Source organism: Babesia microti, chromosome III (genome assembly GCF_000691945.2).
Source record: "Babesia microti strain RI chromosome III, complete genome".
NCBI lineage: Eukaryota > Apicomplexa > Aconoidasida > Piroplasmida > Babesiidae > Babesia > Babesia microti.
In genome coordinates, this window is record NC_027207.2 from 1,297,345 (window position 1) to 1,320,595 (window position 23,251).

General features: G+C 36.3%; 10 protein-coding genes and 1 non-coding gene across 11 annotated transcripts; 5 read left to right on the plus strand and 6 right to left on the minus strand.

The window, feature by feature from the left end:
• Nucleotides 1-22: 22 nt before the first annotated feature.
• Nucleotides 23-2,036, minus strand: BMR1_03g03680 (hypothetical protein; the record flags this gene model as incomplete). The annotated part of the gene is made up of 3 exons (XM_012793893.2): nucleotides 23-187; nucleotides 208-790; nucleotides 811-2,036. The coding sequence occupies 3 exons, from the start codon at nucleotides 2,034-2,036 to the stop codon at nucleotides 23-25; spliced, it is 1,974 nt and encodes a 657-aa protein (XP_012649347.2).
• A 116-nt stretch (nucleotides 2,037-2,152) lies between these two features.
• BMR1_03g03685 (AP-4 complex subunit sigma-1) lies at nucleotides 2,153-2,593 on the plus strand (the record flags this gene model as incomplete). The annotated part of the gene is made up of 1 exon (XM_012793894.1): nucleotides 2,153-2,593. The coding sequence occupies one exon, from the start codon at nucleotides 2,153-2,155 to the stop codon at nucleotides 2,591-2,593; it is 441 nt and encodes a 146-aa protein (XP_012649348.1).
• A 24-nt stretch (nucleotides 2,594-2,617) lies between these two features.
• On the minus strand, nucleotides 2,618-4,069 carry BMR1_03g03690 (hypothetical protein; the record flags this gene model as incomplete). The annotated part of the gene is made up of 1 exon (XM_012793895.1): nucleotides 2,618-4,069. One exon carries the CDS (start codon nucleotides 4,067-4,069, stop codon nucleotides 2,618-2,620), a length of 1,452 nt encoding a protein of 483 aa, XP_012649349.1.
• Nucleotides 4,372-5,603, minus strand: BMR1_03g03695 (EIF4A3, FAL1, ATP-dependent RNA helicase; the record flags this gene model as incomplete). The annotated part of the gene is made up of 3 exons (XM_012793896.1): nucleotides 4,372-4,461; nucleotides 4,485-4,721; nucleotides 4,743-5,603. 3 exons carry the CDS (start codon nucleotides 5,601-5,603, stop codon nucleotides 4,372-4,374), a joined length of 1,188 nt encoding a protein of 395 aa, XP_012649350.1.
• BMR1_03g03700 (exonuclease, putative) lies at nucleotides 5,754-7,564 on the plus strand (the record flags this gene model as incomplete). The annotated part of the gene is made up of 4 exons (XM_012793897.1): nucleotides 5,754-6,112; nucleotides 6,133-6,361; nucleotides 6,383-6,554; nucleotides 6,576-7,564. 4 exons carry the CDS (start codon nucleotides 5,754-5,756, stop codon nucleotides 7,562-7,564), a joined length of 1,749 nt encoding a protein of 582 aa, XP_012649351.1.
• Nucleotides 7,815-9,287, minus strand: BMR1_03g03705 (monocarboxylate transporter, putative; the record flags this gene model as incomplete). Its single annotated transcript, XM_012793898.1, has 4 exons — nucleotides 7,815-8,036; nucleotides 8,058-8,738; nucleotides 8,759-9,063; nucleotides 9,086-9,287. 4 exons carry the CDS (start codon nucleotides 9,285-9,287, stop codon nucleotides 7,815-7,817), a joined length of 1,410 nt encoding a protein of 469 aa, XP_012649352.1.
• BMR1_03g03710 (hypothetical protein) lies at nucleotides 9,601-10,014 on the plus strand (the record flags this gene model as incomplete). The annotated part of the gene is made up of 1 exon (XM_012793899.1): nucleotides 9,601-10,014. The coding sequence occupies one exon, from the start codon at nucleotides 9,601-9,603 to the stop codon at nucleotides 10,012-10,014; it is 414 nt and encodes a 137-aa protein (XP_012649353.1).
• BMR1_03g03715 (histone-binding protein RBBP4) lies at nucleotides 10,152-11,668 on the plus strand (the record flags this gene model as incomplete). Its single annotated transcript, XM_012793900.1, has 2 exons — nucleotides 10,152-10,427; nucleotides 10,448-11,668. The coding sequence occupies 2 exons, from the start codon at nucleotides 10,152-10,154 to the stop codon at nucleotides 11,666-11,668; spliced, it is 1,497 nt and encodes a 498-aa protein (XP_012649354.1).
• Nucleotides 12,309-17,790, minus strand: BMR1_03g03720 (myosin ATPase; the record flags this gene model as incomplete). The annotated part of the gene is made up of 4 exons (XM_021482186.1): nucleotides 12,309-14,039; nucleotides 14,216-16,924; nucleotides 17,163-17,555; nucleotides 17,734-17,790. 4 exons carry the CDS (start codon nucleotides 17,788-17,790, stop codon nucleotides 12,309-12,311), a joined length of 4,890 nt encoding a protein of 1,629 aa, XP_021338733.1.
• Nucleotides 17,996-18,066, minus strand: BMR1_03g03726. The gene has a single exon. It is a non-coding gene; the product is annotated as a tRNA-Gly (tRNA).
• BMR1_03g03725 (Phosphatidylinositol-specific phospholipase C X domain) lies at nucleotides 18,199-20,885 on the plus strand (the record flags this gene model as incomplete). Its single annotated transcript, XM_012793902.1, has 2 exons — nucleotides 18,199-19,804; nucleotides 20,098-20,885. 2 exons carry the CDS (start codon nucleotides 18,199-18,201, stop codon nucleotides 20,883-20,885), a joined length of 2,394 nt encoding a protein of 797 aa, XP_012649356.1.

Consider the following 23,251-nt stretch of genomic DNA (forward strand, 5'->3'; position numbering starts at 1 on the left):
CGTTAAATTAGTCAATTCGCGACTATAGTACTTGTGCTAGAGCCTTTGAGTAAATAATTAGTGCCTGATCATCCGGTGTTGAATCTACATTCACATCCAACCCATTGTGGGTGCTTATCAGTGATTTTAGTAAGTGTCTACTGCGATTAGTTATTTGTCTTGTGATATTAAAGCCACTAAATAATTGCTAAATGAAATTCAGTTTACCGTATTCTTTCCACCATTTCTCTTACTTTGTAATATAATCTCCAATGCCTTAACTATCAATTTTTTTCTGTGTTTACAAGGCATTGATATTCTATTACTACATATCCATGAAATATCGTTATAGATGTGCTTATTGTACAAGCAGAATATATTGCATTTGCAAGTCGCAACATGCTGATTTGTGTATGTAATTTCTGTGCCACTTTTTACATGGATATGTGGGGATATGTAATTATTACATATATTGTTATTTATAATCCAATAGCCCTTATCGACTGAAAATTCAACACGATCCTGTAGTGAAGCACATTTATTATCTATCTTAGTTGCAATCAAATCCAGATGAATCAAGTTAGGTTTGGTTGCGTGAGGGTTATTTATCGTAAGATCATCCAGAGATTGGGCAATCAATTTCATTGAAGATACAATATCGTATCTATCGATATATGTACATTTTAATCCATCATCAGCTCCACCGCAACAACTGTTGAACTCAATATTTGATTCTGGAAAATTGATTTGCTTTGTAAAAGAAACAGCATAATACCATGTCAGATTTATAAGTCTATCACACAATTTGTTACTAAATCAGTTGTTAATTACCTAATAAAATGTATAGGTATTTGGCCTAACTGCGATAGTATGTCTAATGCGATTGATTGAATTCTATATACGACAAGTGCTGCTAATTTTGGGTCAATGCTTAACCTAGATCCCAAAGATAAGGTACTGACAGTACCATCTTGTTCACTGATCGTAGAGGGTAGTGATAGGTAGTATTGACCATAAAAATACCGCAGTGAATTGCAATTAATTGTAAGTGCATCTGCATCAATTAGCGAAATGACCAATATAATTAGTTGGGTTAAGTTACTTTTAAAGTTCAAGTTGACCCTAGTTTGTATTGCATCTTTGTTACACATCTTGATTTGCCCATTATTAACCTTACACACTGGAGTTTTTATAATACAAACACATTTATTCTTCAAAGTGCTATCCCACCCTGCAAGTTTAATTGCACAATCTAAAAATTCTAGCAACATAATTCTGAGTTCATACGCGGGAGGAGGGGGAAATAAAGTTGTTGATGTTATCTTTATTACACATTTACAATACATTTCATTTTTGTACACAACTTTTGTTTGCGGATGTTCTTTATCATGGTAAAATTCACTTAAATTATAAGATGATATTAAGAATTTTAAATGCGCAACTCTTGCAAAGGCGTTTACAAATTTCGTATAAATTTTGTTGTCAGATTGGGCAAAAGAGACATCGCTGCCTAATTTACAATATAATAATTCTTTGATTATAGTGTTACACAATTTCAAATATTCACAGATGATACAAGCGATTATTCCACAATCACTAAGTGGCGAATATTTGGAACTTTCGCCGAATTTATCCAGAAATAGAAACGGATTGACTTCAGAATCACATGTAAATTGCGCCAAAAACACATTCAATTGGGAAACTAATTTGGTAAAAAATAACACCTTTCCCTCTGTTATCAATTGCACTGCCAGTCTGGGTAGGTGTTTAATGTATATGTGTAAAAAGTGGAATGTTTTTATTAGATAATATGCGGCATTAGGGGAATATATCTTCCTTTCCAAATTACTTAAGAGTATCTTAACTACCTTTAAAAATGCGTTAGTTTGTTTTAAATCTTTAGATGATTCGTAAACGCTATATACATCGTTGGACAGCCGCAGCAACTTTTGTTGCTTGCGTCTGCTTATCCATTTGGGCAGACCATAAACATGTGTATCCAACAAAGACCCAATGTCACTTAAGAATCTAGTGCCGACAGACATATCTGTTGACATTGGACTGGATTCAACAACAGCCTTGTGCCATTGCACAACACAAGTTAATGCGTAGGGTATAACATAGATGGTAGGGCAATATACATAATGATGAGTTTGGAATATATAACTTTAAGATGATAGAGTTTATTTTGATGATCAACAAGCAGGGGCACACCCGAATGAGTCAGTACTACATTAAAATACCTCTCAAAGATAGGGTAACATTGGAATATGAACTAATTCGCATATGTCTAAAAAGATCAGATGATCAGTGCTCCTTCTTTTATTTGCGAGAACACAAGATAATTTATCGCAGATACGCTAGTTTGTATCTAATAGTAGGTTCAACAGAGGATTCCAATGAATTGGGCCTATACGAGTTCATTCATAACATTGTAGAGATTTTTGACAAATATTTTAAAAGTGTATGTGAACTGGATATAATGTTTAATTTGGAAAAGGTTCATTTTATCCTTAACGAAATGATCATCGATGGGCGAATAATCGGCACTAACAAGACAAATGTCCTATACCCATTACATTTGTTAGACAAAGTTAACAAAGGGCAGACTTGATGACCTTTTGTAATTGTAAAAAAATTAGTGGGTTCCACAGTAACCCAAGATATTATTAGTTAAATTTTGTTTGGAAATTTCTTGATCTAACAAATTAAATAGCTCATTGTCAACTGGCACATGATTATGTATCTTCTCAGTACCAATTAGGTTATAGTATAAAATTTTGGCATCCCTGTAGGCAATTGATTCCAATATATGTTTGACATTCGTGTCTCCAATCGCGGAGCTTAGCAAATCAATCGCTTTATGCATACTTGTGTCACTTGATGCCAAATTCAAAGAAAATCTTTCATCAAACAAAGTTATATCACTTAGTGATACAGGTAGGATGCAGATCAAGTATTTATCCATTGTTGTGCCTAGTGACCTGATGATTCTATCCAACACATTCATCAATTCTGAGTTCAAATTTGCAATTGGATGTAGTTTCAAATTTAGCCACTGTTCAAGCCACTTCTTGATTTCACCATTTGTGATAAATGGGATACATATGACCTTGTTTCTGTTTACTACAGATAGAATATCAAATTCAGAAGTTCCACCGTGAGTAAAATACGATAAGTTACATTCATCACCAATTATCATATGATAAATGTTATAATTATTTTTGCCAATGCCGCATTCACTTACAATGATATCTATTATCGCAATTAATTTACTTGGTTCTGAAGTGTTTAGTGAAATAGTATCTAGAAAACATACAATGTAACTATCATTTACATCAAAAACATTATCTATCATTATACCATCCACGATTGTTACATGGGCCCTAATCAACTTTTTGTTTATACAGCAACAGTAACTATTGAGTAATCGGATTAAACCGATGGAATCCATAAACAAAACGTTATATATCAAGCCAGAATTGTTGTAGATATTTACTCTCAATCTACTTTCAAGTCTAGCTACCAAATCCTGTCGCATGATCAATTGTTTTAAATGCGCGGTGGATTGTTTATCCTGTACACATTGTATTACTGCGTTATATCCTATCTTTGCCATACTAATATCCAAACTTTCACTTGAATTGGGCGATAAATCAACATTTTCTTCATCAGAATCATCACTCCAATACAGATTATCCACCAAAACCAGATCATTTAACATACTACATTCGTAGCGCGTATAGTCAGACATTTTTACTCCATTAAAACTGTTCATTACTGCGTATTCAGACAATGAAAAATTAACAACATTTGTTGTACCAAAATCATATAATTTGGCTGATGTAGCATTTATATAATCCAAGAAATCATCGTTGTAAGTCCTAATCCCACCGTTACTAACGGAGTTACTGTAGTATGAGGTGTATATATCTTTGAGTGACCTGTAGTCATTCGGAGAAATGATAGAAGATGAATTGTAGAAATATTTTGCAATGTCTAGAAGCTTGTAACTTTTCAAAAAATTACAAATATCATCCTCACTAAACCTCCTGCTACTCCATTGCTTATTTTCCAAATCAATATGCATTACACCTCAAACTCACACTGTTACACACTTACACAATCAAATACATCATTCACATACAATTTCATGGTACATATGGTGACCAACAGCACAAGGTATCTGTTATGATCACCCTATGTACAATAACATATCCCTATAGTATGCATGTTGAAGTATAAGCCGTTGTGTATATGTCTTACTAACGTAATTCGCTAAAATTTTACACTAAGATAGCTAGTATTGGCTTTAAATAACTAAATGGAAAATAATCAAACGTGAATATATTTTTATGTGCTTTGGAAGCGATTAAAAATTAAGTGACTGAATTAAAGTAGTTCAGAAATATTCATGGGCATTTCGTCTATCTGCGTTGAATAATATTGTTCAATATCCCTCAAAATCCTAATGTCATCATCCTAAGTCATACAGATCGGCTTACTTTTACAAAATTAATGGCAACTCCCTTTCGCCCAAATCGACCTGACCTTCCTATGCGGTGAATATAACTTTCTCTACTATTGGGCAAATCATAGTTTACAACCAGTGAAACCTGTTGAACATCCAAACCTCGACCCCAAAGGTCGGTTGATATCAATACTCGAGTTTCTCCTTTACGAAACTGGATCATGATCTCGTCCCTTTCCTTTTGGGTCATATCTCCATGCATTTTTGAGACCTAAATCACACTAGTTCTCACTGTAAAATTGTTATCTTCCATACGCTTAGCCAGCCAATCTACTTTGGCCTTGGTGTTGCAAAACACAACAGCTTGGGTGATAATTAATGACTCGTATAAATCGCATAGCGTGTCATATTTCCACTGCTCTTTCTCAATGGATACGAAGAATTGTTTAATCCCTTCCAGGGTCAATTCATCACGTTTAACTAACACGCGGAGGGGATTGTTCATAAATTTTGAGGTCATTTCTAGGATTTCATGGGGAAGTGTAGCAGAAACTACTACCACTTGCGTACTAGGCGGCAAATAACGGTATATAGAATATACTTGTTCCTTAAATCCTCTATTTAACATCTCATCAGCTTCGTCGAGTATTAGCTGCTTAATGTGCCTAGTGTTAAGATGTCTTTGGTTAATCATGTGCGAAACACGACCAGGGGTACCAGAAATAATTTGTACTCCTGATTCACAAGCTTTAATATCATCCGATAACTTTTTTCCACCAATACAACAGTGAATTTGCACATTCAAATAATCACCTAGGGCCAAACAAACTTTTTGTGATTGTTCCGCCAGTTCTCTTGTTGGTGATAATAACAACACTTGTGTCTCTCTCAGCGTAGGATCTGCAGCTTCTAGAGCTCCGATACAAAAAACACAGGTCTTCCCTGTACCACTTTGTGATTGAATTATTATATCCCGGCCAGAAAGGATAGGTTTAATAGCTCTTTGTTGTACAGCAGAGGGTCTATCAAATCCATAGGCAAAAACTCCTCTAAGAATTTCCTCCTTGAGACCCATAGCATCAAATGATTCTATAACCGAACATTCCTCGGATGTTTCAAACACAAGTTTATCATCGCCATCATTTACACCCATCTTAAAAATTTCTCCACGGCTATTTCCACGGCCTTTTGGGGCAAAGTATATGTATTTAAGTAGTTAAGTGATAATTGCTAGATTACTATTGGGCCACTAATCTTACCCTACATATCGGCATAAACCTAACCACAGCACTAATGCCTTGATATGTTTAATAGGCACCGATGGCCAATATATGCATATGAAACCCTTTCTACAGTCATTCCAAGGTTATGCATAAATGGGAATCCTTACACAGTTGTAGCCAATGTATTATTCCACTGCTCAGACACAATAATTGATCATAATGTTGATACTAGTATCTTACACTCTATGCGTCAAATGTTCCATGATGAATATTACAAATCGTTAGTCACGATTTATTCCAATCCGTTTACCGCAAAAAATGGCTGTGCTGAATATGTTTTTTCACCTTTAAACACTAATATCGTACAAAAAGTTAGTCCTAGAATACGTAACGTCCCTCTTAAGCGCTTAAAATCTCTTCTACATGAATCATTATATAAGTAAGAAACCAGAGATCTAGTTTTGGACTATTTAATACTACACACAAGGAAAGGGTTGATATCAATGGATTGCTTAGGGCTGTAGGACTTCAAGATTATTTTGATGTAATTGATTTACTACGACTAAATCATAAACTAAGGACTCTAACGTCAAATAATGTGGATGCAATACTTGATTATCACATGGGTATAGGCCAAAATGGACGCACAAAATCCATTAAGTTTGTTATGAAACTAATTAATGCAAACGTAAGTTAATGTTATAAATAGACAAACTTGGACACACTGATAAACCGTTCAAATTGGTCTCTAGAAAGAATTTTGTATGAGGTTACAAAAGCAGAGTGTTATGTATCATTTGATACCTTCATAAATTCATTGCAATATCAAAGATTGTTATTACAAACTAGGGAATTCCTAGAGTCTACAGATAAAAATACAGGTAAATTAGCATGATATTTAGGATTATTAAGAAGCATTTGGGGTTATTGCATGAGAGATTTTTTACTAGGGAAACTAAAACCCCCCGAACCCATAAAAATTTCAAAAATAAATTCGGGCATCAATTCCATTACAGACAACGACATGACTGATAAAAACAATTGTATAAAATGGGATCCATATCGCAACTGTTTCATCATCTATCTAATTGACAATTGCATTGCCATTAGGAATCGAAGTTTTTGCTACATAGATTCTATTGCATGCCTTAATGAATCATTTGATTATTTACACAAAATGTGCAATACAAAACGGATGCATATAGTATCCAAATCAGGCAATTTAAAAAGTATGAAACCAGATGAATTACTAAAAATCACGACTAAACTATCACTGAACGTAGAATATAGCATAAAAAGAACTCAAAAATCTACAGTTGTCAAACCTTCGCTATTATCTATCACTGTCAATGCAAAAGATAAAATTGACACTAATGATTTTAAAATATATGTTATTGACCTATTTAACGATGACCCATTGTACATACAGTCACTGCATAATTTGTTGGACTGGATTCTTTCATCACCTTTTTTGATCAAATTGGGCCATAATATAGATGAACACATACAGTATCTGGTCTATCATTTGGAATCTATATCAACATTTTCAAAATTAACGAACATTTATGACATTAGGACTCCTAGATCATTACTTATCCCTGAGGACAAGTCAACTAATAATGGATTAAATCCAAAAATTGCGGAATGGAGTTATGAAACTTATAGTTTGAACAGGATGATATCATCCTTACTCGGAATAAATATATCAACAATCACTAATTGGGATTTGAGACCTCTATCCCAAATGAATTTACAATATGCCACACTACGCAGTTGCTCCGTATTAGATATTGACAATTTGTTAATACAAAATGGCTGGAATTACGACACCAGTTCGGATGAATTATACAATTTTTTAATTACACATCATGGATGTAAATATCCAAATTAAAAACAGACCAAAGATTTCGACTATGAAACAAACCAGCAAGAATATAATTAATGTAGCAATATCAAACACTTCTTATAAACAAATAAATTATCGCAATAGACACTTAGTTTATAATTTCATTGTGGAAATTACATCTGTGATTCTCACAGAACAATTTTGTATTATCAAGTTATATATCGTAAGGCATGCGACTTGATGACTAAAATTTCAAGTACTTAAAAACAATATTCTTGAGTAGATAGCTAATCCATTACTCAATTTTCCTCCTCTTATACACATCTGGCTTCACAATGTAGCAGCCGGTAATTGCTATGGCCAACGTAACCATTATATCTTTGCACAATCGGGTATGTCCCCTATGCGATCTCATGTGTACCAGAAAAAAAGTAGCAATGGCGGAAACCATCCTACTGGTGTACAATGCACTGACATTATCGCTAAAATCCCTTTCATCATACAATGATATTGCGATCTATGTTAATCGAAATTTTACCAGTGCAAAACAAATGAATGCGCCGCCTATGCAGAAGAATACCAACCCGGTGCAAATGAGCGATGCCCATACGCTTTTAACTTCTATATACAAATATATAGACATGTAAGCTGAAATACATGTTGAGATAATTACAATTCTAAGGCCATAGCAATCTCCAATTAATCCAAAAAAGACCCTACCGAGGCTATTAGACAATGAATTAATTATATTTCCATAGAGCGATATGTCGAAGTCATTTGAAGCAGGAAATTTGGACAAAATAAGTATCTTCCAAAACATGGCAAAGTAATTAACAAATATGTGCACAAAAATCATGATTATCCAGTAGAAGGAGAATTGTTCAGTCATGACCAATTGGCTTAAACCTTTCAAGCGATATTGACCCAGTAATTCATTTTTTTCAACTGCACCACTGTATACACTAATTTCATCTTCAGAAGAGATCGAAGATTCAGATTCTGACATTTCAACATTATATTTTTTAGGTTTATACGAACGATGTGTTTTGCTGGTGAAGATATAGGCGCTAGTAATTGTAAAAAATCCGTAAATAATCCCAAGTAATATTAATGCATTTGGAACTCTAATTAGTAACGCATGATCACTGAAATAAAGTTCGAGTGAATTTTTTTTTTCACCTTGTGTAGGCCACTTCCTATCTGGATTGATTAAGAATGTCTAAATAACGAGATTTTTACTTGGATATTACCAAAAATCAATGGGCTAATGGCCGTACCGGCCATTACGATCCCTGAAACCAACCCCCTATTGCAACGATAATGCTTAAAGGTGGATGCCAATGGGCAGGAGAAGGCTAGTCCTTCGGCCAAGCCAAATAGGATTCCAAGAAATAGCACTAGAGCAAAATATGAATGACAAAACAGACCGGCTAGTATATAAGATAGTCCTAACAATATACCAGATAGTATTGAACATCGTTTAATACCAAGATTCGCCTGCACCCAGCCAGAGAGGCAAACAGATGAGGCAACAGCAACAACTTCTGCATCAAAAGTTACACTAACCGAAACAAAAAATCTTATGTGTATCATTATACCGAAAGTTCAACTGTTCCTTTCCTCCCATACACCTTAGGTAAGATGTAACGTAGACACTCAGATTTCCAAAGGCGTTTATGCAACCAAAACACATGTTAAAGACAAAAGCGGCTGCAGTAGCCATCCAAGGCTTGGTCTTTATCCGCCTAATCCGAAACCTACCAAACATAATAAATTAATAATACATATTTACTGTTACACAGTAGATGTGGAATCTTGCCCAACATACACATCTTACCATGCCCATGGACATTACTTAGACTAGATTAGTTAACCAGAATTTTTAATTAAAACACAAACCAATTAAATCTTTCCATTGGCTATAAACTTAGTTGTTTATACGCCAATCACTGAAATGTTACCAACCAAATGGCAATACACTCACCGTCACAACTCTCACCAACACCCCTCGTTTAGTTCATTCGATAAATTATCAATTAATTAACTTATTCATATAGTCAAATAAATATGTACAATAGATTATGAGAGGGAATTATTTATTATCACTATTAGCTCCATTAGCTGTAATATGTGTTATAGATTCCAGGAAGAAACTGCTAGACCGATCAGTTATGTTGAAGATAAGAGAGATAGCAGATAGGACGCATATGATGTCAGGCGCCGTATCTAAAAATGCCTTTCTCATATCCAAAGTAATAGATAACCTATCCTCCCAACTTCGGTACCAGTCAAATACCATCGTGTATGATAACCTAGAAAATAGGAATAAAGTATTTGGAATTCTGGACAGCTTCCTAAAAATTGCCAAGGAAGATCGGTACAGTAGGGGACCTCCTCAGATTTCAGAAATGCGCGCAGAACTCAAATTGGTACAAAATGAAGTAAAAATACTAAGATCAGAATTAGAAAGTGTTTGGCACCGGCGTAACAATTAGCGGTTAATTTGTAAAACAATTTATAGACTAGGACAGCAACATTAGTTAGGAATAAAGTAGTGATACCCCATTGAATTGATGTGTACAATTGTTTTAAATAACGTATGAAAAAATGTTAATTAGGCCTGTGCACTGAAATGTCCCGTATTTTATCAGAAAACAGTGATTGTTACATCCGACGCAGGGGTTTAATAGTTGACAGTCCATCACGGGCTTGTTCTAAGGAACTAATAACAACTTCATCTACCGAGACCACATGCTCAGTTTCCGAAATTAGCTCAAAAAATGCAGAATCACTGCCATTGGCTGAGTGTGAACTAAGCGATGACGACTTGTTTTATATTTGGAAGCGCAATTCACCACTACTCTACGACACCCTACTATTACACAAGTTAGATTGGCCTTCGCTGACCGTATGCAAATTCAAATTTAGGTTGACTTGATGGAAGATGTTGGCAGCTGTAAAATTAAGGGATCTTCCTTGATACAACGCGTACTAATAGGAACACACACATCGCAGCAGGAAAATGAATATGTCATACTGGGTGAACTTAAAACTCCACTCTACCAGCCTAAGTATTATGCCGGAGATTTTGAAAACCATGCCGATTTTTCAGTTAAACTTAGAAACAATTCCATTGGCAACATTCCCAGTTTTGAATTGAAGGCTAGGTTGGTCCACCCAGGGGAGGTAAATCGCATATCGCACATGCCAAATAACAATTTCTACTTTGCATCCCAGACTAATTACGGTGAGGTACTAGTATTTGATTACTCAAAACACCCATCTGTACCCATTGATGCCAACGTTTCTTATCCACAATTTGTTTTACAGCACCATACAAAGGAAGGATACGGTCTTTGTTGGAATACAACTAGTGGGAGATATACTGAATCACAACAGTTACCATTGCTAAGTTCATGCTCTTCTGATGGTACACTCTGTTTGTGGGACATAAGCAAGAAATCTCACAAGAAATACACCAATGGTAATGAACGTGTATCCAATAGTTGCCAGATTATTGAACCAATAGCTGCTGTGACTAGTGAGTGTGGACTAAATGATGTAAAATTTTTGCAGGAATACTCGCCGGTTGTGGGAACTGTGACTGATGATGGGCGATTGCAGATTTATGATTTTAGAAATCCACCCGTCAAATTTAGTTCCATCGAATGTAACCTATTCAATTCAGATAAAAAAGATTCTTGTATATCGCAAAATAATCATTCAAGTTTTCAACTCAACTGTTTGAGTTTCAACCCATATATGAATACTCTGGTTATCACGGGCAGTGAATCGGGGTTGATCCATTTATGGGACCTGAGATACCCCAATGGCTCCATTAAAGAGATAAATAAGCATAGAGAACCTGTGACTCAAGTGTCATTTTCATCATTTAATGCTGGGATTTTTGGATCATCTTCGCATGATGGCACTATATCTATCTATGACCTTGGCAGTTCAAATGGCCCGAACAAGGACATCACCAATACCGATGACTCTTGTGATGTAAAGGAATTGATATTTGTACACAGAGGCCACCAAGGCCCAGTAAATGATTTTTGCTGGAGCCAGAACCCGCGTTATGGACATACCATCGCATCTGTTGGACAGGATAATTTTTTGCAGTGCTGGAGACCGCTGAATATTTAAAATTTAGCAAGACCGAGGCCTTACTAATTGTATTTTACACGCATTAGTTATTACCAACAATTTGTGTAACAAATTGTTAATTATTACATTTAATCAAATATTTAATTTCAAATTCCCGAACACTAATTTCTTACACACATTCGGAGTACATCAGCTCACAATTGATGTATACCTTTTATTTTAAATTAGGAGAAATATTATGCCATCAGAGTGTTCACCGATTATGCACGTATGATATACAGCAAAAATGCGGTTAAAAAAATCTACAGGGCATTATTTACATTTCAAACGCAGTCACTTAAATTTTTAGCATACTTTAACCAATATTTCTTCGCTACCACATAACTGAATAAGGTTAAGATTCAACCGCAACACATTTTAGCGAATCATTTTAAAGCTTATAATAAACAAATTAACAATTTTAAATAACGCTTACATATATACCATTATAAAGCAGAAATTGTCAAAATTTTAAGATACACAGTTAACCGAGGCACTCACTCGAATACGCGCTCTATTAGTTATCCACTATATAAAGAATTAACTCTAAATAAAGATGTTTTCTTTATTTAGAGTTAATTCTTTACACCTAATCATTTATGCTTAATAAAATTTAATGATTCGTCCAAATTTCTGCAAGTTAACAATTGGCAATGCATACCCTTCGCCATAGCACAATAACACCCTTAGTATCAGAAGTGGCCAAAATTGTATCCAATGCATTAACAGCCACTGCCACAATATGACCCTGGTGATATCGTATGGAAAAAGGGACGTGATCATCTGAAAGTGAAAAAAGCAAGACATTGCTATCTTCAGAACCAGATATACACCATCCACCGCCGAAGCGAGAGTAGGTCGAGCGAATTGGCAAGGCCACTTGGTTATTGCTGATGACATGGCGTTGCACTAAATCAATTATTGCGGAGTTCAACTGATCATAGACGCAATTCATGATCGTGATAGCCATGTTACAGCAGTTCACCAGAATACATGGCGATTGATTATTTTCATTTGATGAAATGAAAGTAATGCAGGTAATGGCGCCCCTTCCCACGTATTTTGTGTTCAGCATCGTCAACTTAGGGTCGGCCGAGGCCTCGTAGACGTAGATTGAGCCTCGCTCAGAACCAGCCAGACAATTGAGTCCAATGTCATCGAACACCAGACATCGTACCTCGCTCTTGGTCTTGATCTTCTGCACAGCCATACCTTGATTGTAGGCCACCAAACGCAATACAGAGTTGGCGTTGGATGAAACAAAATGCGTGGGGAATAGCGGATAGAAAGAGATGGCCAATGTGGGAGAAGAGTCGTTGAATACCCTAATAAGTGTACCCGTCTGCACATTCCATGCACGTATAGAACTGTCAACCGACGTGGTGACCAGTTCATTTGGATTGAGCGGGGCGAACACCATACAAGTAACCGCTTTGGTGTGCTGCAACAGCTTAAATGATTCAGTGATCTGTATCTGATCGTCCTTTGGATCAATATACGCGTCTGGATATTGACCACCATTGGGGTCGTTCTTATCGTCCACATCCACGCCACATGCCGCACGCAACAGGTTGTGCCTCTCTGTGGCTGTACGATAGCACTCATACAGATTGACCATGCCATCTCTTCGGGCCACTGCCAGCAACACGAAAGGGTCTTCCGGGTTTTCCGGCCTAAAAGCCATACAGGTAACAGCGCTCTTGTAGTTGGATATCCTGATGATATGCTGCAAGTTCAAACATGGAGTTTTGGCCCCAACTGGTAATGTGAGAGATGTAAGCAAGAACCTGTCCTCGGAAGACTTGCTGGGCCCAGACCAAAGAGAACGCAATTTGTCGTAGAATGTAGCGATTGAACTCTTGGTAAACACATTATTGTCCTCCGGATACTGCGTGTTGAACTTTCTGACCCTCTGGCACTTCTCGAAAAAAGGTATCAAGTCCAGGATAACTTGGTGCAAATCTGACTTTGAAAGGTAGTCTATTTGGTTCTTGGCGGCGAATTCAGTGGCCGGAGAGACATCACACGTGTTGGTACGGTGGAACATGTCAACGCCGCACAAGCTCTCTAACAGTATCACTTTGTTTAGGCATCTTTCCGTGGTTTTGAGTACGTTTGAACAACACTTTAACGCGTCCTGCATGGAGTTTTGCACAGTAGGGTCAAATACTATGCAAATTAAATGACTTTTCAATAAAATCTCGCGGCCTTGCGGCGTATTTTGGCAAAACCAAGGCATTTCGACCAAACGTAGTTTTTTACCCTCTATCATAATGTCGTAGGCCTGTGATACCAACGATCCGGTACGGCCGGGACGTATTGCACTAGTAGATAATGATTGAAATAGCTTCAGGTTATCATCATCACCAAGCTACATTATAAAATTTAAATAAATAATAAAAATAAATAAATATAAATGTAATTGTATATATAAATATAAATAATATAAATGTAGTTGTAAATATATAAATAAATATTTATTTATTTATAGACCATTCCATCAGCTGACATGAAAAAAATCAAGCATTTAAAGGAAATTTGACCTACCTCTTTGAGTAGATTTTCAATTAGTACACTCTTTCCGCACTTTGGAGGACCCAGTAACACAAGGTCGCCATATGGCCTGCTACCAATTCGGCCCTTGATGTCCTCTCCAGAGTCATTCCTTGGCGTAGATTTGACCCATTTGGTTCGAGGAGTATCGACGTTGAAATGCGTCTTTGATGGGGGTATGTACTGAACCTTGGGAGGAGCGGCAGCGATCTTGGCACACCTTTCCTTCAGCTCTTTGTTCTCCTTCGTCAACGCCTCCACTTCTTGCGTCAGCTTGGCTATCTTGGCGTTTAGCTGCAAAAGACGGGCCTCGGCATCCGCCGTTTTGAGCTTCTCCTCCTTGAGTGAATCGGCGAGCTGCTGAGTCTGTTGGATTAGGTTCCCTACGCTCTTGGCCTCTATGCGCAGCTCACGGAGCCTACGCCTTGCAAGTTTACCTTTCCACAGAAGCTGGGCCTTGATTGCCGCCTTCCTGAGATCAGTGTACAGGCGCTTCTGAAGAAGACCCTTATAGTTGGCCTGAATTTTGGAGGCGCTGTTGTAAATTTTCTGCCTCTCCGCGTTAATATGCCACATCTTGCGACGGAATACCGATTCGATGCGGGTGATGTGTTGGATGATCTTCGCATATGCCACCTTGCACTTGTACATTCTGTAGTAGGTTTGTAGGCGGGTTGCGGATTGGAGTTTTTTGATACGTATACGTTTGATGCGTTTGAGCATGTACCTGATCCATATTTGCAGAGTAACAAGCTTGACTTTGGCATCCTTATACGCTTTCCTGGCTAATATACCGCGCATATGTTTTTGAATGACAACACAGTACTGGGAAAGGAGTTTTTGACGCACAATAGAAAGGGTGTCGTAAACATGGTTCTTCATGAACACTAGCGTTTTTCCTATGCCCCAGCCAGGGTCTTTGAGGTAAGTTTCGGCCAGGCTGTTCATGAGCATCTCCGAATACTTCCTGTACACTTCATCGCTAGTAGGATCTCCGAACTGTTTATGGGCCAGTTTCATTTGTTCTGGAGCCAACAACCGGTAATTGATGATGAATTCCGAGTGCTTGAGACGTACAGGATAGCCTGCACGAGACACTTTCACCACTTGTAACATACCAGAGTACATCAGCTGGGCAGATACAGAGCGCCTTTCGAACTTATCTGGGACATTCTCGCCATTTGGCCTTATACATCTGATAAAATGAGGTTCTGTATGTGAGATAATTTCCATTAAGGAATCCAACTGATTCTTGAACTGGCCGGAAATTGTGACATTTCCCTTCTTTTCCGTAGCGACTATTGGGCTCATAATGGCCTTCAATTTCTCGTTCCTAGAGTTCATGATACACGTCATCATGTCCGACATTAGCTTATCTTTATTCTTATCGATGAATCCAACTGAGGAATAGGTTACAGGACCTGCGAAATGGTTGATGACAAAGGAGTCGGGGTCGATCTTCACTACTGCAAAACGCCTATGTGCCTTAAATTTTTGGCACAGTTTGCTGGTCAATCTCCTATCGTTACCTCCCGGGACCTTGCATTCCTCATCGAGCATGGCGAAAAGACCCGTACGTTTTTCACTAAAAAGCTCCACGCAATCTGTGTTGTCTGGAAAATCCATCGCATTCCAGCTTATCCCCTCGTTGGAGTATAGCTTCTCTTCACACTTGAACACGAATTGGTTGAAGTATTGCTGCAGTGTCTCGTTGGTATAATTTATACACAGCTGCTCAAAGGAATTTTTCTTGAAACACTCAAAGCCAAATATGTCAAGTACGCCGCAAATCAGCGTTGAATCCTTTCTGTAACCAATAGCGTTGTTGGCCCGAGATACAACTTCATCAAAAAGGGCGCTATACAGCGTCCTAGATATTGTATCCCTAACAACCACGGCTTCGTCAACTCTTAAGGGCTTTGTGTATGTTTCATGTGCTGTCTTGATGGTTCTGCTCAACAGACAATTCAGTAAACTACCCGCGTCAATTTCCAGTAAATCACATACTTTAGAGACATAATCTCCAGCTTCGCTATTCACTACTGCACCTTCGGAGCACTTTTCATTAACCTCAAACAGAACGTTACCCAAGTTTAATATTGCAGCCACAATGTTGAAATATGTCGCCATTTCAGACTTGGTTATACCAATTGTACACATAGCGGTAACAGTATCCTCGAAACACTCGATGTCGTCGATTTGAGGGATTGTAGTTATGCCAGACTTAGTGAGATACGTATATGTTTCAATCGGTTCAAAGTTGCTCATGTCAATGGCCATCGGGGTTATGCCCCTTGCCTTATACTTATCAGTCATTGGCATATGGTATACTCCGTCTTTGGACATGGATGAAGCAGCACAGCACTGATAAAAAATGTGATAATTACGCTCCCCATCTTGTTGCGAGCATACGCGCACTTTCTCGAGTAAGTATGTGTATATTTTGGCACCGCAAAGCCTCGCAATCTTTGGAGATAATTTAATATACTGTAGCTCAATAAACTTCCCGAATCGGGATGAGTTGTAATTACGAACTGTACAGGCGTTTCCAAAAGCTTCTAGTAATGGATTAGATTCCAGTGCCTGTTGCTCCACTTTTGATCTCTTAGAAATTTCATTTGAACCCATGCAGGCTAAAAATTTCATAACATGTTTGGTTGATTCAGTCTTCCCAGCTCCCGATTCTCCCGAAATCAATATAGTCTATGTTAGCAAGCATGTGCATATTAGCATATTATATAAAATATGGATTTCAGTATTTATTATTTAGCTTTATTAGATTCATATTACATTCCTAGCAATGCACATTATGTTTAATAATTTTTTAGAAAAATTGATAAAACATTTATACGGATCATCACCATTAAAATTGCACCAAATATAGATAAAAATCAACCAAAATATATGGAAAAAGTGTAGATAAAATTACAAGGGGGAGTACCTGACTCTTATCCCTGGCGCACAAACCCTGGTAAGCGGACATGGCCGTAGAGTATACATGAGGGCAAGCTGAGTAACTGCGGTTCTCCTTCATGAAATCCAAGAGTGTCTCATCATTAAACACGTTTGGAAGAGTTTTAAAAGGGTTAACTGCAATAAGAATAGATCCGGTGAAAGTGTAGATTATATCTTTTTTAAACCTATCATGCAAACTCTGCAAAATAACAGCATCATTCAAATGGGTGAATGCGGTAAGATCATCAGGCGCCTCCTCATCCGCGGGACCACTAATGCAGTAATCTTCGGGCTTAGTAACTAATAAGGTGCCCCCACTGTCTAGTTTGGCCTCGATTCCCTCCTCATTGGTAGAAATGACGGTGGCTCCAGCCCATACCTGAATTAGTATAATGTGTAATTTTGTGAAAATATAGAATTTCCATGAGAAAAATCACGCTATACATCAATTATTCCCTTGTGTATATATGAACATGCAAAGGATTATTGTTGTAGCCAACTTGGAAACATTGTGACATTTACAACTGTAAAAATATAATTGTAAAATTACAACTAACCTCCTCCTTTGACGCAACATAAATCCTTCCTCCTACAATAACGTCAAACTTAGTCATTTTACGTTACTAATAAGTGGGTCAAATCAATGTTTATCCCCACCAAACCAAACCCTACCCATTATTAGGATCTACTTCACCTCTACAGATCTAACCTAAACTAATACAATATGAAATTACATACAACTAATCATCCATTCCAATATAACATATAAAACAACACCAAATTCGATCCATGTACAAATAACTCCACCGAACAACACACTGCGTTAGCCGGGACTCGAACCCGGTCCCCAACCTTGGGGGGGTTGGATCCTACCCTTGGACCACTAACGCCCGATCCTCTGCCCAATTTTTTAACTCCCATCTTATATCAACTGCAAAATTCCAAGGATCACGTACATTGGCCATGTTTTCACAATTAGTTTAAATTTCTAAATCGATCCTTTCTACCCTACACATTCTGAAATGGATAAAACCCAATCTTTAATACTATATAATCATCCTCTAGTAATACCAGCACAATTCCTAAATGACAATTGCAATGTTTCTTTGAGCTCCCTTCTTGAAAAGTGCTTAAAGGGCGGTTGGTTGAGAAAGTGGCCCAGATCTTTGCCCTTGTACTCAAATTTTACAAACCATCTTGAAAAATGTTGCGACACTAGCAGTATTCGCAAGTGGTATTCGTGCCAGGGCAGAGGTGGAGCCCATAAACGATTTTTCTGGATCGAACAACTAACTTCAGGCCAATGGGCCCTTAGGTGGTTATCCAATCGCAAACGTTCGTCAGAATCACTGATCCTTTTAGCCAATGTTACATCTATTTCCAGGGGCTGCGACACTGAATATTTGGATAGCCAAACAATTATTGGATGTGATGTCAACTGCATTTTTACATTATCGAGTGAAACTTCGATGCAACTGGAAGCTGAATCCGAACAATCAACTTATGAATGGATCACTGCTATATCAATTGTCACCTATGCTTCCAGGGCTAACTTGACTTATCCATATTTAAAAGATGTTAATTTTGATTTTAGCGACAAAAAGGAATGTATTGAAGTTATGAAACGAATGGAAATTATATCTGATCCCGCAAGATGTAGGCATTTGTGGAGGTGCAATTCCGGGCTTTCCGACATATCACTTCCAAAAATAGAACCGGAAACCTCAAATTGCAAGATGTCTAATGTAGAAAATTTAGAACTTAAAAATGGCAAAAATATCGCTGAAACATCACCTAAACGTAATTACTATGAACTATTACGAAATATAATAACGGATCACACAATTAACACTATTCTATTGGAATCCAATTTTATTAATGGATATAATAACTGCGATCATACTGATTCACAAAATAAGGATAATCATTACAAATATTGTGATGTAATTAGTAATGATAAATATCAGGATTTCTCATCCACAATCCAAAAATCTAAATTATTACACCAAGGAATATCATTATTAAATGTACAATCTCTGAATACGCCTTTTGTAACTACCGATACCGATGGTAAATTTTGTAAATTGACAACACTAGGATTTCACTGGTTGATGAAAAGATCTGAAAATAACATAGTTTCACAAATAAATTACCATGATATTTGTGATAAAACGCTATCCCAATTTCTAGTGGCCAGCAGTCACAACACTTACTTGATTGGAGATCAAATAGGGGGATCAGCCGAACCATCAGGCTTGGCTTCTGCATTACTTAGGGGATGTAGGTGCATTGAACTAGATGTTCAAGATGGACCTGATGGAGAGCCACGCCTTTACCATTCACTTGTGGGATATAAGCTATCTGGATACTTTACATTGAGAGAATCATTGGAAGCCATTAAATCATCCGCTTTCATAGCTTCCAAATTACCTGTAATACTATCAATCCAGATGAAGTCATCTGATGCTCAAAAATACACTGTCTACAATATCTTTACCGCAATATTGGGCGATTCAATTTATGTACCAAGGCACAGATCACAGGTGGCAAATACACCAATATCTGATTTATGCTACAAATTTATTATAAAAGCTAAGCTATTTCCTCAAAACATGCTTCAACATTCACGTAAGTATAAGTACAAATTATATTAAAATTATCAGATATATATTTACCTGGTATTTGTTACACACACATATATACAAAATTCACATCACAACTTACTGCAATTATTTGTGATCATACAAATCACTGTGTATAATTGAATGTAAATAATTTTATTAAATAAATATTAAATAAAATAAGATTAAGCACATAATACAAATTATATCTATTATTGGGGTGTTAACTATATCCGATTATTTGTGAAAGACTAAAAGTTGCATCAAACTTCCATTTATTGTAATTGCGTGTTAATTCAGCTGGACAAAAAGCATGGGAGCGGATAGTGGCCCTTGAAGGCATATCATTGTCAAACCGTGAAAGTGTTGAATGTAAAATTATGCCATACCACGTCTGCTCTATGAGCGAAAATCATTTTTTACGCCTACTCAAGTCTCCTGAAAAATTATCACAACTTTCCAATGCATGCTTTGTAAGATTATATCCTAGTGGCACCAGGATTACAAGCACTAATTTTTGTCCCTTAAATCCATGGTCGTTGGGTATACATTTCGTCGCACTAAACTACCAATCATGCGATAGATCTATGCTAATAAATCAGGGATGGTTTACTAATTCACTTGGGTATATCCCTAAACCATTGGACGCTTTTGCACCCATGGATTTGTCATTGCACATCCTTTCAGCAACACAATTACCTTTATTGACTATTGGCACCAATCGCGGTATTGCCGAAGATACTAATTTATTCGTCACAATATCTGTAGTGTCTAATGGCTACAGAAATGAAAATAATTGTGTGTACAAAACATCAACAGTGTACATTAAAAATGACTCTTGTGATCCTATATGGGCTGACACAACTCCTCCAATAAATATTCACGTTGAAAGGCCAGAATACACAGTTTTGGTGTTACAGCTTAAAAATGGCGAAGCTATCGGTTCAGGTGTACTGATTGGCCAGGCTTCGTTTCCAGTGTATCGCATTTTACCAGGCATTAGATGGGTACCCCTATTGGACCGTAGACTTAGGCCAATTTCTTGTTCGGGTATATTGGTCGATACGAAGATAGTCGCTGGATGTTGATTATTTCATGTAAAAGTCATATTCATTTGCTATAAGTTTACGTTTTCGCAAGTTGACTTCGGCATTTTTTAGTAACAGTAACCCATCCTTAATTTTCACTTGTGTAGCAATTACAATGCTTATTAATTAATTTAATATTAGTTTAAATTATTATAAATAATATTAATAAATTTGTATAGATGTGTAATCATATTTTCGTAAAGATGTAGATATTAGTTTTTGTTATCCGTTAATGGATGTGTCAATGTTCAGAGCTCATATCAACTATCGTCAAATATTCTTGTTTAATTTGAATCATACATTGTAAAATCCTACTTAATAAATGAATGTTTATCCAATAACCAACAATTAACTATTTTACGATTAGTGCTACCAGTTATAAGATATTGTCAATTGTTTGATTATATCTGAAATATCATAAACAAGTATTTCAGTAATTTCATAATTGTTAATCCATATATTTAGAATTTGATGTAGAATTCAAAATATGGGAAACAATTTAAATATTTGCATTTAAAGGGATTGTGCTTCGAACAATAGTTATGAAGTAGATTTGGATTTTAATTTCAACCGCAATTACTTTCCTTCGTAAAAGTTAATAATTCTAACCTTCCTCTTGCAAAAATATTTCATGAGATGTATATAAGTAACACAATAACGATAAACCCCATATAATGTAAAGCGATTTTTTTAGGATTTTAGATTCGGGTTCAGATTTTTTGTGATAAAAAACTAAAAACTCGACATATGTTCTGAAAAGATAGAAACAAACCATAAAAATTGAGGTTATAGCCGTCACATGTAGTTGGTCTTTAAGTTCATTGGATAGATGGGGTTCTATGGCCCCCTCGTATCATAATAGCCAGAAAACTTCAAAAAATCGGCTATAAGACATAAGTGAAAATGAATTTACAGTCTAGGTTGGAATCACTAACAGAAATATAATTGACATATAAATTGCGATGTTGGATATAGTCTGAAAGTGAAATGGATGAGCATGTTCTACAATATAAATACAAATTGTTTATGCTATATATTTTGTAATTGAAAATCGATACACGGCTTTAATTGTACCATTGATATCATGCCATAAACCTTTGATATAATCATTGGAATTGACATCAACTAATAATTTTCCAGCGAAAAAATCATCTTGTGGCTGCAAAAATTTTAATTCAATCCTTTTATCATATTCAAAAGATTTATCAACATCGATTAGGATAAAAATTCTATGGAATTTTAACAACCTCCAAATGATTTGTGAAATGAAACACTACACAAATTAGTACCGGGATGTTTCCTGATGAATTCATCATCAGCACAATAGTGATTATTTTATCTGTTGCATAACCGCCAATTCTCAAATCGTAAATGAAATTTGATTCCTTTTCAAATTTGGACAAACTCTCCTTAGATATACTATATTTCCTCTTTCTAGGACGATTTAAAATACTGAAGGATGAATCAAGGTCGTTAAAGGGACATATTAGACATTAAGCCGAATGCTTTGAGTAAATCGGCGGGTTCACATGCAACATTATACCAGTATTTACATCAAACGATTCGACATATTTAAATTCTTCAATATGATCATGATTGTTGTTGAAAAATTAATCAATCGGTTCAGTGGCATTTTTCGAAGTTTCTTCTCGCAAATATTGAGTGTATCTATTAACATTACAATTCTTATTTTGTCATTATTATATATCCTGCAGTGATTTATCAGTCAAATTTATTGACCTTTCCAAAATTAAATTCATCCACAATGGAATTGTAAATATTAATGACATAAATGTTGCGTCCACCATCTTATTAACTTCAAGTTCAAACATGTTCCTTAACTGAGATATTCGAGAGGGACATATATTGTTCTCTCCATATAATTCCGTATCATTACCAATATCATCATTACATTGTTATGGCTATTATCACGTCGAGCATACTCTGATGTATATTTCGATTCACCTAAAACATCGGTACTATGTTCATTGGTCCATAGAATGCCCACAATTTGACTAAGCTCGCCACAATTGTAAAAGAAAAAGCACCATTAGTCAATACTCTAAAGGTATCTTCTTCGAATAAAATTGCAATGATATATATCTGTGTATCCAAGGCCTCCTTTATTTGGCTTAATCTGTTAATATATTCAACTAATTCCGCTTCATACTGGGAATATTGCATCACGTTTCACAAATAAAATTAAATAAAAACGATAATCCCTACATTGTATTACATTAAAATACTTTAAATATAATCATGTTCAGTGTTTGTAATTTCATAGAAAACAAAATTTATTTATGGAGAAATAGTGGATAATGTCTTTTCCAGATAAATATTATATCTGATAGCTATAACAAAGAAGG